Raw genomic sequence first — 14,839 nt, forward strand, 5'->3', positions numbered from 1 at the left:
ACCGGCGCATTGTCGTGAGTCTCTTTCTCCGCCTCTGCCAAAGTCGAAGAGGGAGACAAAAGGCGACTGAGGGCACGTGAAAGGCGGATGAGGGGAAACCGGACGTGCCGTTTCCTGTCCATCACCCGAAAGAGGCTCCTGCGGCGTTCCATCGTTGCTGGCTGTCCATCCACTTCATTTCTGCGTCCCTGTTCGTTCACGGGGGCCTGTCGTCAGACCGCTCATCAGCCCCTCTCCTGCAGTGCACATCGTGCAGCGACGGCCAGCGCGTCTGTCTCCCGTTGTTGCGAACCTCTCTCTCTGTTGAACAAGTCATGCTCAGGTTTTAGCTTGGCTGTCTCTGTCTTGACGCAAAGGGATATCGTACGGGCGCGCACGTGTCGGGCGCCAAGTAGCGAACCGGAGTTGGCATCGTCATTGCGTCAAGATCGGACTTGAGAGCGCACCACAAGAATACAGGGGGACTCCGGGTTGTTTTCGGGGCTTACCACTTCGCTGAAATTCCCGAGGGAAGCGTGGTTTTTCACAGTGGGGCACGAGTCAGCAACAGGGGCATAGTCGGCCCAGAAAGAATGGGCAAGATTTGCGTGGCTGGGCTTTTCCCTATCCATTCCTTTAGTCCGCGAGCCTCCTGACTGCGAGCATCTGTCGACTCAGAGCTTGCTCTGCGTGATTTCATTTCCATATCTTCGCCCCCCCTGCCTCTGGTGGTTCCAGTATTTCATCCCTCCCCTATCTCTTTTCGGTTTGCCTCCCTCTGGTGCCATCTCTGGCCTTCATTCTGCGTCTGTCGGAGCTGGAGTTCGGTCATCGCTTGCGTCCGTATCCTATGTCGTATTCATTTATGGCGGTTTCCTTTCCGCTCTCGGGCAGTGCGCTCGTTCGGCAGGGCTAGCGCGTCTGCGTGCGGTAAATCTGCGGCTTTCCGCGGTTTCACAAGTGGCGTCCTCAGAAGCGGCGCCCAGCCAGCATCCACACTCTTTGTAATTCCCGAGATTTGGGCAGCACTCCTTCCGATGTTGCAGGTCTAGACCGCGCTTTCCTTAGCTTTCCTCCTGAGGCCTTCCTCATTCGTTCTGCGTGTCTTGAATCGCGTTAGAAGTGCGGTAAAACCACGGGAGGTGATGTTGCCGGGGAACAGAGAAAACCATGGAACTCAACAAAGTCACCACTTTCCTGTCTGGAACTTTCTCTTGGATATCCAATTCTTCTCAGCTTGCCGCAGGTGAGGAAGCGACCCGTTCTGCCGCAGCCAACAACCCTCTGTGCAGCCTCTATGTGGCTAGGTCTGCGGTGTAACAGTGCAAAGGAGGATTTATGGCGGGTGCGCGAGCTTGCCTGAACCATCAGGTGGCTGCCCGACGTGTGTCGCGCACTATACAAACTCTTTGGAAGCTTCACGCTGCGCGTAGTCCTCAGCAGCTCCTTTTAAGGTGGATGGATGCAGACGTATGGTTTCCGCACCCCCCTCATGTGAGCGTGCTTGCCTGTGTATATATATATATATATTCTGTGCGTCTTTTTTTATTCATGAATCTTTGTGCGCCGGTATGCTTTTCGTCGCGGAGTGAAGGCACCTCGGGCGTGACTCGTTTTCCTGCTGCGTGCATTGCCACCGCATCGATTTGGCTTCCCTCTGTATTCGCTCGCTCTGTAGGCGCGGCTCATCTTTCGTCCCGCATCCGCCAGCTCCTCTCGCGGAATGCTGGTCACGGTACGCACCACTGCTGGATCTCTTGACTCCCCAGCTCGGGGTGGATGCAGCATGCACTGTTTCCGCGTTCGCTCACTGTTGCGTCGAAATGTCGTTGTCATGCCTCGCCGCGGGATAGGTAGGGCGTGTGCGTGGCGGCAACGCATACCCCGCCCGTGAGGCTCACGTACTACTGCATGCCTCTCTGTGTAGGTGGATTCGATGGAGAGGGAAACAGAAAGGACGTAGGAGCTTAGTCTTGGGGAGGTGCTTACGCCTCAGTCTCGTATCGCAATTGGAGTTAGCCAGAGAACATACCTCGCCGGCAGCCTTTTTTGCTATGAAGCGTACGAGACGTTCAGGTGATTGCCAGTCATCCGCGTGCATCTCGTTTGCTTTTCTGTTTGCAGGCCTCACAGTCCAAGAACAGAGAGTGCTTCTCGTGATTGAACGGCAGATCGACAGCCTCATTCATCCGCTGCAGTACTGTGTCTTCTGGGCCCGCCACCGGCACTCCGCAATTCACTCGACTGTGCACCATGTCCAGGAAATCCTCCTTTCTGTCTTCATCTTCATTCAGGTACGCCGAGTGCGGGTTCGTTTTTGTTAGAGCCGAAGTCGACGGCAGGCGCCCGAAAGTAGGGCGCCTTCCTCTGTCGGGCCCTTAATGTCTCACCATCCCACCCCCCCCTCCCCTCGCCTCTGAAGGGGCACTGAAAGGGCTTGAAGGAAGGATCGTTTCCATCGACTTTTCCGGCGGCGAATGAAGGCAGGACGCTGCAAGCTTCGATTAGTTAGCAGATGCATCGGCGCGCCTAGTGGAGGCAGGCTACCCGTACTTGCGTGGTGTTCACATTGCTTTACTCTTTTGCGTGCGAGACGACTTCGAGCGTCAAGCATGAGTCAGAAGCATATCCCGTCCCCAAGTCTTCCATGCTTTTCCTTTGCTGCTCATCTTCTCTTTGCAGCCGTTTCTCGATGGCTCACTCCAGCAGCATGCAGCGGGCGAGACCCAGGGGGCGTCTTCGGGAGTATCCCTGACGCCGCGCGTGGGGCCATGCGCTTCTTTTTCGCACTCGGCGGCCAGTCCTTCTTCGAATTTAGGAGCCTCTCTCTCCTCTGGGTCAAGTGGGGCGCGGAGTCAGGTGTACGCGGACCTGCAGTACTGTAGCAGCGAGCTCACCGTCGCCTACTCCCTCTTGAACACAGCTCTCAACTTCATTCACTTTGTGGAATCCCCGGCCAGGTCGTGCCCCTCCTGCCTGGAGCGCGCGGCGTTTGGCTGCTCGCCGGCGACCTCTCTCCCCGGCGACGCGCGCGTGTCTTTTCTTTTCGAGGCAGCGAGAGCGAATCCGCTCGCCCCGCCTCCCTGTCCTTCCGCACCGCACGCTGCAGAGACCGAGACGCAGAGTTCCTCTCACGCACAGGCGGCGCCCCAGGGACGGCGGGAAGGCGACCACCACGGCCTGTCGCGGGATCTCCGCATCGAAAAAACGCGCTGTCTCCCTGGGGCGTTTGAAGGCGCCGAATACGAGAATCCTGCGCTCTGTGTTCAGCGGCGCCACCCGTCTGGCGCCGACGCGGATCCAGCGTGCCCGTCATCTGCTTCGCAGACGGAATGCAGCTCACTGGGCAGATTCTCCTTCGGGGCAGCTGTGGTGTCTTCGGAACGCTGGGGGGGCCCACGCGACTCAGAGATACCGCTCTCCAGTCGAGATCTCTTCGCGGGCGCGTCGTCGCCTTTCGCCTCTGGGGACTGGCGAGCGCCCCCTGCGGCCTGTCTCCCGCACTCGCAACTGGTAGGATCAGTGGCGGGCGTGCCGCGGCCGCTGGCGCAGACGCGGTTTTCGCCCGCAGCGCTGCTGCGCGCGAGTCGGAAGTTGCAGGAGGCTCGCCTCACAAACAGGCGTGGAGACTTGTGCATGAGCCTGGGTCGCCTCTACTTCCGCGTCGTGACGCAGACGCTGCTGCCTTCTTCTCTGCTTCAACTCACCTCCCCTCCTTGTTGCCCTGCTGAGTTCCCGTTCCTCGCCCCAGTTCTGCCCCGCGGTGGACTCGGTGCAGGGTCTGATCGCTTCGGCCAGCCGGCGGGCGAATCCCCGCCGCCCCGCGGGGTTCGACCATGTGGGGCAGGGCAAAGCGTCGACCCCGCAGGCCTTGAGTGGTTCTACGGCCGGCCTCAAGCCTCCACCGGGGGCGATGCAGACTGCTTTACAGGCGTATCCGGTGTCTCCTCTCCGTTTCCTCACGGGCAGAGTCCCCCACGCGATCTGGAAGCCTACAGCGCGCACGCGACCGCGTTCGCAGGGCCAGGGGCGCGGTCGAGGGCCCGCGCGGGGCACTCGCCCCTCCGCCAATGGGTGACCTGCAGCATCAGCGACTGGAGTCTGCTCCACCCTGTTGCGCTGCTGCGTATCGTGAAGAATGCACATGAGGCTGTGCGAGGAGGCCGGGTTGAAGGCCCGGTCTCGCGGGGCTGGCAGGGAGGCACGCAGCATTCCGGGATGGAGCAAGCCACGTCCATGTGCGTGGAGTCTCTGCGCCCTCCCGAAAAGATTGGAGGGCCGGGCTCCTCGTCGACGATAGGCATCGCGAGCCCGTGGAGCAAGGCAGGCTTCGGGCCAGGCCTCGCCCCTTCAGGGGCCTTCGGCGCTTTCGGCGCGAACGGCCCCTCGTGCGGCGCGCGCACAGAGGCGCTGCTGTGGGGAGCCCACGGAGGTCTCGATGGGGCAACAGATGGAGTCAGCGGGCCGTTCGGGGGTTCCTGGTCTGGTGTGCGTTTGTCAGAGACGGGGGGGCTGAGAGGCCCGGACGGTCTGCCGCCCCCCGGGACGCGGTTTGCCGGGGCTGGGGGCGCGTGGAATTCCATGGCTGGGTGCGAGAAAGCTGGGGGGAGAGCGGCGGAGAAAAAGGGCAGACGGCTGGACAGAGATGACCCCCTTCGTGGTGAGCGCTTTGATTACGGGTTCAGCGTCTCCATGGGCATGTATCAAGCGGAGGAGGACAGCAGTCACGACCCCGACATCGTCTACGTTCCCGATCCTGAGCAAATCGACGAGACTCTTCTTGGGATGCCCCCGGTGAGAACGCCATGTGCCTCAGAGCTCCAGACGGCGTCCTCCTACGCCCCTACAAGGGGCGCAGAAGGCTCCTACAGTCACACCCGGGAATATGCCTGCTACGGGCCTGGAGACGACCTGTGCAGATTCTCCGCATGCAGCGGACTGACAGAAAGTGCCTTCTGTGCCAGCGGGCCGGGCCACCAGCCGCTGCAGGCGCACCAGCCTTCAGGACGAAGAGATGAAGGTTTGGACTGGAACCAGAGTGCCGACCCGACAGCGTTTGGGGTCTGTATGCGGTCGGCTGGGGAGATGCACAAGAGAGACGACTTTTACGGAGGGGAGGGGCACCCGCGGGGTGTCGGGCGGCCGTCTCCGGGGCATGCGGGGCCCGGGGTCGGAGGCGATGGCGATTGGGAGCCGCTGAAGGCTGGAGTGCAGAGACAGGAATCCAGAAATCCCGGTGGGGGTCTGTCGGACGTTGAGGAGCTTCGTACGCGTCAGGCGCTCTGGTACCCGGGAGAGACGCTCCCTTTGTCCTCGGAGCGCCGGCTCGACCGGGGGCCGCCTCGCCCGCCCACGCATGCCGAGGACCCGTGCACGCCGGCCGGTGGAGCCTCTGTCGCCCAACCACCGGATGCGGGGACCCGGGCAAGAAGTCCACACGCCCCACCTGTGTCTGGCGTCAGTTCTGAAGCGTGCGGCGCCAGGGTGGCCTCCGCTGGCGGGGGCCAGCAGCTGGACGTGGAGTCTCGTGCCTCTCATTGTGTGTCCATGCACTCTGACGGGCTCCCTTCGCAGCCCGCATCTGGCTTCATGGTCCCCCGGTCGCAGCCTCCGTGCGTGAAAACGGCGCCGGCGAGCCCCGGTCGGGCCGAAGGGGACGGGGCCTTCTGTTGGGGCCTGTGGGTCGGGGACGAGGCCGAGGCAGCTGCCAGGTCTCAGGCCCGCGGGTCGCGTGGCTCCTTTGCCGAGGCAACTCCCCTCTTCACCGGTAGAGCTGGTCCCTGCGAGCCGCGAGCGTTCAGCGTTGCCGCGGCTCCCCCTGAGTCCGGCGTCGAACGCCCCCAGGGGAAGGACAGCTGCGGCGAGGCCGGCGGATGTACCTGCTGTGGAGGGGGGGCTGCGGACGACCGTGGAGGACCCCGTTCGTCGCTTCCTCTCTCCTTCCCACCTCTTGCGCTGTCTCGCAGCATGCCTGCGTTCATCCCTCCTGCGTTGGCTGCTGCGATCTCGTGTCGCCGACTCAGCTTCCCGACGACAGTGTGCCTCGGCGCGCGGCTGACCTCGCAGAGTCGACTGGGGCTGCCAGCGCCGCTCTTCTCGCCTGCTTCTTTGTCTGCGAATGCCCCCGTGCCCAGCTCTGTCAGCGCCGGCGGCTGGAGCTCTTTCGGCGGTAGCCCGTGCCTCGGCGACACGCGACGACAGCTGCAGGATCTCCGCCCCCTCGTCTTTTCTCCCGACTTGCCCGCCATGCTGTGGACCTGGACTTTCCCTGCGGCGCACGCCGTGCCGCTGCGGACCACCGGACTTCTCCCGCAACTCAGGCAACGTCTGGCGCATCTGCGGCACCTGCAGCACATCTTATTCCAGCGTTCGTCCTGGCCGCCTCGGCGGATGCATGATCGCGGCGCGGCGGCGGAGGGCTCCTCAGGCCCGCAGGACGAGGGTAGAAGGAGCCACACGGACTGGTCGTGCCCCCCACGACCTCAGGGGGCCTCTGCGCCTTTCCCCTGGCACAGAGGCGAGGACGCCAAAGGAGAGGCCGCGGCGACCTCGCGCGCAGGCGGAAAAGGCGGAGGCAGCATAGGGGCGGCGGGGGAGGCCGCAGCAGCTCAGAGCGAGGCGGAGAGCCGAGAGCTCGGTGCCAGGGCCTGCGACGACACCCGGCGCGGCGGAGGCGGGGACAGTCTCGGCGACTTAGAGGCATCAGGTATTCAGCGGGAAGTCGAAGCAGAAGAAGAGGAGACGAAAGCGGCGGTCCCCTCACATCGGCAGGAAGCAGGCCCTGCAGAGCGGCACACTTCGCGAGGAGACGAGGAGGCGGTGCAGCCGGTTCCTGTGGAGGGAACTTTGGCAGGTCCGCAATTGTCCCCCGCACCCCCTCGTCCAGTATCGTCATCTCAAATTGATAACGCGAACCCAGTGAGTGAGAAGCACAGAAAAGAGTACACTCTAAAAAGTGACGTTTTGACGTCTCCAAGCAGAGGCGCAGGCGATGCTACAACTGGCGCTGCGCCGCCGTCGCCGGCTCCCTGCGTCAAGCAGGAAGCGCCGTCGCTGGCAAAGGGGAGAAGAGGAAAGAAGAAGAAACACAGGGGACAGAGCGAGGCGGCGGCGGACACTGTCTCAACATCGCAGAAAGACAGTGAAGAGGACGTGCGAGGTGGACTCGCTCCTCCTTCTTCTCCGAGACCAGAAAGAGAGAAAACTGGGGCGGGAGCTCTGCGCCCAGATGCTCCGCGAGCGAACGAGAAAGACCCGAAGGCCTCAGGGCAGCAAGAACGACACGGTGACTGCGACGGTCCGTCCGCAGCGTCGCTGACTGCAGAGCTGGGGGCCGGCGGCGCGGGCGTGTCTGCAGCTCAAGAGCAAGAGATCCGAGGGACAGGGCCTTCGACTGCGGCAATGGAGGGACATGGGCAGCGAGACTCGCGAGTTGTCTCTGGAGTCGCGTCCGTCGACGCCAGAGACGCCTCCGGTTCGTCCAGCAGCCCAGGTGAAGGGGGGGAAGCAAGAGGCAAAAGAGCCTGCTGGCAACTCCCGTCTCCTCGTCTGCAGGCTTCGAGCTCTCGTCTGTGTGCGACGCTGCGACAGAGCAGGACGCGAGGAGCTCATTAGCCGAGCTGAGGAGGGAGAAGAGCGGTCCTGACCGCAGCCCCCGTCACCCCGCTCACCCCGAAAACGGGCCTCCTTCCGACCGTCGGCGGGAGTCTCTCGCTTGTGGAGGAGGAGGAGACGCGGACGGTCCCAGCGCGCGGACGTGTGGGGGGCTGCCCAGGGTCTCCGGTGGCCGTCTCCAGCCGCATCCCCATCACTGGGGCGTGGGCCCGAACGACGAGCAGATGGGGGTCTTCAGGCCCCGACACATGCAACAGCCCAACGGCCTGTCTCCTCGCCGCGAGGACGGTTTCCCGGACGGACCCGGGCGGGATCTGCCGGAGCTCGACGGCGACACGCTGGTCCAACAGAGGTTTATTGTGCACTACGCTTTTCTCTTCGATCCGGGGGCACTGGACTCCGATCCTGAATCCATAGGTAAACGAAGAAGAAAACTCTGAGGTGAACGATTAGAAAAGATAGAGCCACCAGAGAGCTGCCTGCGTTGGCCCGCGCGAAGGCTCGTGCGGGAGCGTCTGCCCTCGAACTGAAGCAACATGCCCTGTTTCTACACGTAGTAAGTTGGGATCCCTAGGATTATGTAAAAACTACCTTTTTTTGAGGAATCGCTTCGACCAAACTGTCTCAGATAAGCCCGCAGCTCTGAATGGCAACGGTGAACAAGTATCGTTTATCTAGCACAGCCCGCCCGCAGCACTTGGCCCCGCCAAGACAAGCCTTTGCTGTTACCAGTTCCCTACAGCGTCTCCCAACCTTTCGACTTCCCTGGCGGCCGCATGCGCTTCCAGTGGAAACGGTCGGGCGCCGGTCTCCGTTGACTCGACTCGTATGGCATCGCATTTGCGCTTGGCGCGGAACATGTAGTGCACAGCACGGATGCGAAACTCTGCCTAGCATACCGGGCGTTGGAGCTGTAACTGCGTCCTCGCGCAACAATATTCGTCCCGTGTGCATACCGCGCTGCGTATTTTCGGCGTTTTCGCGCAGTTTGTCCTCGCTCTCGTTCTTCTCCCGAGAGACTGCCGGCGCGTGTGACTGTCTCCTGTGCACAGCACATGCAGGGACGACCAACACACGGCGCCACGGCCGCGACGGCTTGGGCGGCATGAGCAGCAGCGAAGATCAGCTTACGGCCCTCGAGTTTCTTTACTTTGGCCGCCTGTGCGTGATCGATGGAGGCTTTCAGGCGGAGGACAGCGCCGCGGGTGGCGTGGGCGTCTCCGGAGCCCCCGCCAGCGAGCTGGGGGCGAGTCTGCTGCAGTCCGGGCACACAGAAGCCACAGACGAGCTGCTTGCAGAACTTCTCAAGAACGTCTTTCTCGACGCGAGCTAAGACGCCTCTCTCTCTGCGCACACGTGCCCCTAGTGTGTATGCCTTGCAAAATTCAGAACCTTCTCTCCACATATACATACCGATATACCTACCCATATATGGATGCGCCGACGCAGTTGCGTGGACTATAGATACGTGTGTTTCTGCGTACGTATCTGAGGGAGGCTGATCGCGTTGTAGGCGCGCCAAAAAGGGGCGCCGATGTTTGACGCTTCCTGAAGGTTTTTCCTTCTTCTCCCCTACTCTGCTTCGGAGTTGTGACCTATTTCAACTGTTTACCGACCCATTCGTGGAGCCGGGAAAACAGATAGGGGGTCACGGTGAGCTGTCGCTTCACCATCAACTTCACCATCAAGCACCTCCCAGGGGGTGGGGGGGGGGGGGGGGGAAACGTGAGCGGGTCTCGATCAGAGCCAGCGCCCGCCCAGTCTCCGGAGCGTCTAGTTGTCTTTTGTTGTGCGTTTTTGTCTCTTCAAGATGTGGGCGCGGGACAGGGGCGAACTGCCTTGCGGTATGGGCGTGCCTCTGTGAGGGCGCAGGCTGGGCATCGACAGCTCACGCCGATCCCCCGTGGAGCTCGGTGCGAGGTTAGAAGGAATCAGGTTCTCCGTGTATCAGTATGTGCATAATACAGCGGCGCTTACAAACTCGCCGACGTACCCGGATTCAGCCAGCCGCTTGCGATTAGTAAAAAGCTTCCCGCGGGCTAACGAAGAATGGCCTCACTACGTGAAGACTTGCGACTTCCATATACAGCAAATATATGTATACATATGAATTCAGGTATGGCAAGCGTACGTGCATGCGTGCCTCCTCCCACATTTGTGCATTTGTATGACTATTTATGAGTGAGTGCATACAGGGTATGCATACATCCGGTTCACTCACGACTAGCCAAACTATAGGGGCGCCTGCTGCGCTATATCGTATCATGCAAGTGCCGCGAGAAAGATCCGGGCGTGAGTTTTTCGCAGTTTGGAGTGACGCACCCGGGATTTCCTACGAGGCCTTGATTGTGAAAGGAGTCAAAGAAGGATATGCGGCTTCCAGCGTGGGATGTGGCGGGGAATACCGGCGTGCGGTGTGTAGAAGAAACGAATGTCTGCCTCCTTGCAACTACGGGCTGTCATACTGAACGGGCTCTATCCCTGTGCCGCTCTTTGCATCTTCTTTCAAGAGTGCAGCGCAGCCAGAATCGTCATGCTTGTGTATATGTATATATACAGCTCGTCTCTCCGATATATATCGAGATGCATTTGCTTCTTCAACTGGATACGTACATATATCTCTATTCGTTTACGTAACGACACTCACTCACGCAGTTCTAGCTGCTGATTCACAATTTCTATAAATTCTTGTGTATCGGTCTCTGTCCAGGAACTTCCCTCGGAGAGGCGCTGTGGTTGTCGTCAGCCGCTGTGGCTGAACTCACCACAGCCATACCGTGCGGCTCGCTGCATGCCTTCCTCTTAGGGATGCACTTTTTCCGTTGTCTGTGACCAATTGCCTGTCTTCAGTTCATTCCTCCGTCCCCGCTTCCCCACCCGTGGTGTCCGTCCACAGGTGTGGCCTGCATTTGGCGCATGCATGCTGCCCACTGACGAAATTATGTACGCGAACATATGCATTCATAGAAACAAGTGTGCTCTTGCATGCGTGAGTGTGACGGGAGGGGGGTGGAGGCGCTTTCTGTCCGTGATTCCGTTTTGGACAAGGGGAAGCACGCTGGAATTGTCAGGCCGAAGCTGACAGATGCATCCATCTTCTTTCCTCACTACTGGATCATCTTGTGTTGACGAGGGCGCTCTCCTGTGCGTGTGTGAATGCGCCTAAGCGCGGGGCTCATCGCAAAAGCTGCTTAAGGACTAGAAACCCTGTTTCTTTGTGGTTACGCTCGCCCTGCAGCTCGCAGCCATTTCCTCTACTAGCCCAGTTGCCAGGGCGTCACGCCGTGAAGAAGGCTAGTCTAAAAACGCTGTAACGCTCCAATAAACGCCTTCGAAGGGAAGAAAGGCACCCCCCCTCCCAACCCCGTCCAGGCCGCTGCGAACGAAGCAGGTTCGCGGGGGGCGGCCGCATTACCGCAGCTGCTGCCTAGGTATTCATCGATGTGACATCGATGCTGGTAGGCACACGCCGAAACAGGAGCGCACACCAAGCAGCTAGAGCGTTTCTTGTCAGGTACACGAGGCCGTCACCACGGGCGTGTTCGTGCATGGCGTCCATTCTAGCACAACGCCGCCAAAGAAACATGTCTGCAGAGAAAAACGACGGTACAACAGGCGGGTGTACGGGAACAAGAACCTAGGCCGAGAGGCTGCATGACGAGTTACGGGGATCTTGCGCTTTCTTTGCGAGAGGAAGCGACTGCCGAAGGTCGACTGAACTGCTTGTCGGCTGCAAACGAGACGGGCGGATGGGCTCCGAATAACGCATATCAGTTGCTCGCGCCATTGACTCATCCTGTACCTGCACGTACAAATGTGCCTTCGGCAGTTCTCTAGATCTGTGGACCGCCCTCCGTCCAGTTCGTGCCGGCAAGCAGGCAGATAGATTCTATTCATGGCGCATGCGACTGCGCGCGGGCTCGATTTCTTTCTCACGGGACTCGCTCCTCCCATGGAAAGCTGAACTCGAAGGTAACGCACTACGCGTGAGGAGCTCTTTTCTTAGCACACTCTGTGCTCTGACAGCCCTACTTATATACAGCGCCCACACAAACAGACCCCCTAGGCGGCTTCGCTAGGCGGACCCGTGGAGAAACCAGTTGGTGGGAACTACTTGGCTGCCATGGAGCTCTACACAGCGCCCGCGCTGACGGAGTTTCGTGAGTGCTTCGATGAAAACGGAAGGGCAAAGCTGTAAGGACGCTGGAGGGACTGCGATCAGCACACACAAGGCGAGAGGAGGGTCGAAGGAGCAGTCTCCTCACAACCTACGCAGGCGGTCCGCCCACGACGCGGTTGCCTGAGAACTGACGACATAAACCAGACATCTTCTACGTGCTTGCGGTCGACTCCTCCATCTAAGGAGGCCTCTCAGCCGCCTGGGAACCTCTGGACGTGGCGGACCGCTGCTGGGAAGACCTCTGTGCGATGTGCTGACTCGGGTCTAGCTCTCCGCACAGGTGCGCGGAAGACACCCCCCGTGTCTTCTACAGGGTCTCGTGTCCGCCGATCTCCGCAGCAACCCTTTAGCGATGCCCCTAGGCGCTCAGGACAGATATAAATGCTTACACATGAACAAAGACTCTCTTTGTCGACGTGTGCCTCCGCCTCAAACTCCAGGATGGCGACGCGCCACTGCCCCCGGGGCTGCACAGCCAGCGCGCTTGTCTTCAGCAGACAGCACGAGTGCGCGCGGATAGCAGGGGAACTGTTCCCCGTAAAGCCGGTTTTTTCACCATTCTGAAATGGTGCTGGCCTCCACGAGACATGAGGAGGATACCTCATCGCAGCGGATGGCGCACTCATGCACAAGAACTGCGAATCGGGGTTATTCTCCCCGTCTAAGGGGACTGCGACACATCGAGACGTGCCCGATAGGCACGCGTGCGCGTACCGCAGAATAAAGGCGAATCGTCCGCTGTGTCGCGGGAGTGGACGGGGGTAGGAAGAAAGCGTGCTTGTTCAGCATCCAAGGGCAGACATCCGCCTTCAAATACCCGAGAAACCACCAGACTGCATCCCCTGAAGTGGAAACGCAGCAGCTCGCGTGCGCGCTGGCGGTCTCTCCCAACGTAGCCCTGGGTCGCCGGGGAAGCGAGGGTTTCTGCGTTTTTGGAGAGGCGCTAGTGATTTTCTCGGTCGGCGTTCGTGACCAGCTGCTGCTGGAGTCCCCACGCTCGAGCCAGATCGGTCAGGTCTTTCTTTCAGCCTCGTGTTTTGCACTCTATCGAGGCAAGCAACCTCCCCGCTTCTGCGCCGCTTTTTGCCTCACCCCCGCCCCACCCCCTGTCGCGCGGTTTCGCAGCTGCCGCGACAGAGGAGAAAGGTGACGCCGCCCTGCTGCTGTGCGCTGCTGCCGTCTCTTTGCCTGGAATCTGGACAGACGTGTGGAGATGGGAGGCGGCGCGATTTGGTACAGAGGGTGTGGAAAAGGAAAGAAGCCGGGACTCGGGTTTCACGAGAGGGGGCACGTTGTTGCTGTGTGAGTTTTTCTCTCCCTTGCCGGAGACCTCTTCCGCCTCTGTTGCTGCGTGTGAAACTCGTGTTTTCAGCGGTCGTGGGAGTCTTTCGGATCCCGAACTCGTCGTCCAAGTGCCGCGAGATTGTGTGACATCACCCGTGCGTTTGCGCGCGAAACCCCACTGTCGGGAGATCTCTCGCGCGTTCACTCCTCGCGGTCCGTTCGATGCCCTATTTAGACATAGATCCACTTATACGTATATTTCCCGCCGATATACGTATAGTTCGCGTCCTTCCCGGAGGTTCACCGTCGTCTTGGCGCCGTTTTTTAAAGTAAGTTGCTTGCCTTCGAATCCGAAAATTATCGCGCGCCTCCCTCCTCGTGTTTCCCTGTTGTCGGGCGTGAGGAGCTCTGCTTCTGCGCTTCCTTCTGGCGCGTTCCTCCTCGGAAAACAGGCTCTCACCACGTATTCGTCCTGCCAAGCTCGGCGCGCATTCTGAACCCCGAAAAACGCACAAAAAACACCTGGAAAACGGTCTCGTAGAAACCGCGAGCCACGCTCTGCATTCGTCTCTTCTTGCTCGCGGTGCGCCTTCTTCTCGCATCATTTTTCCCTCTGTCGGCGTTCCAGGAGAGAAGAGGGACGTTCCTCGTTTCTCGGGGTGAATTAGAAATGTAGTTTCGAGACAATCTTTTCCATATTCTTCCCTCGTTTTTCCAGCCGTATCGCAGACTGTTTTGTCGCGGCCCCCCCTTCCTTTGGGATTTCGCAGCGTACGTACCTTCAACGTCCCTCGAACCTTTCGCGATTTTCCCGGCGTTTTCTGAGCGGATCTTTTCTTCACTCCAATGCTCTGCCGTCGGGCTCCACTCCTTGCAAGGGCCCCGTGGATTCTTCTTGTCTTAGGCGTTTCCTTCGAAAAGAGCTCGTCGAGGGTTCCCGTTTCTCTCTTCGGGAGATGCGAGACATCCTCACCTTTTGTGATCGTTTTCGCCCTGTCGCGTCTCTGACTCCCACTTCTTGCCGCTGTTGTCTGGAAAAGTTTTCTCTGCACGCGTCATCGTCCGCGCGCCTGTTTCACTCCGGTGACTGTCTTAAGACTGGGAACTGAGGAGACACGCGCATTAGGACGCGCTGAACTGTTTGCTGTCATCGTGGATGCGCTTGAAGGGCTGGCCTCTAGGACGCGCTCAAAATCCTATTCGCCGCAGGGCAGCCGAAAGTACCCGTTGGATAGGAAGAGTTTCGTGGGAGGGGGCGTGATTTTTCTTCACAGGCCGTCGAACTGACGTATTGTGGCGCATCTTTGCGAGCCCTGTGGTTGAGGTCGCGTTTCGCCTCTCAGATTATTTTGACAGATACAAAGTTGGGTTGCTCCATCGACTCTGCACACAAATCTGCACTCGACTCTTCTTTGCTGCGTCGTGTCTCTGGCTTGGGCGTTCCTAAAGCCTTTCTTGCCCCGGGTCAAAGGTTGTCTCATTCCCCCCCCCTCTGTGGTGTCTGTTTTCCTGTGCTGTTTTCAGAGATTCTACCTCGTCTTCGTCTTCCGCGATCGCTGTTCGTCTGCCGTTCGTCTCTGCGTCGTCTCTCTCGTTTGTCTTGGAACAGTCTGGATTGTTTGCACTCTTCTCTTTGTCCCCGTCTCCAACTCTTTGGCGCTCCGCCTAGTCTCTCTCCACGCTGCGGTGTCTGCGTAGATGCCCTCCTGCGTGATTGGTCGGCGAACGTGCCTCGCAAGTCTGAGATGTAGGTAGTTTTCACTGTCTCGGCTGAAGAAAACA

The 14,839-nt window shown here is 59.8% G+C and overlaps 1 protein-coding gene across 1 annotated transcript; it reads left to right on the forward strand.

Annotated features, from left to right (window-relative positions):
• Nucleotides 1-1,149: 1,149 nt before the first annotated feature.
• On the forward strand, nt 1,150-8,926 carry BESB_077160 (uncharacterized protein; the record flags this gene model as incomplete). The annotated part of the gene is made up of 6 exons (XM_029366077.1): nt 1,150-1,225; nt 1,658-1,714; nt 2,104-2,273; nt 2,662-7,471; nt 7,570-8,010; nt 8,646-8,926. The coding sequence occupies 6 exons, from the start codon at nt 1,150-1,152 to the stop codon at nt 8,924-8,926; spliced, it is 5,835 nt and encodes a 1,944-aa protein (XP_029217508.1).
• Between the last annotated feature and the right edge of the window lie 5,913 nt (nt 8,927-14,839).

Source organism: Besnoitia besnoiti, chromosome VII (assembly GCF_002563875.1).
Source record: "Besnoitia besnoiti strain Bb-Ger1 chromosome VII, whole genome shotgun sequence".
Lineage (NCBI taxonomy): Eukaryota > Apicomplexa > Conoidasida > Eucoccidiorida > Sarcocystidae > Besnoitia > Besnoitia besnoiti.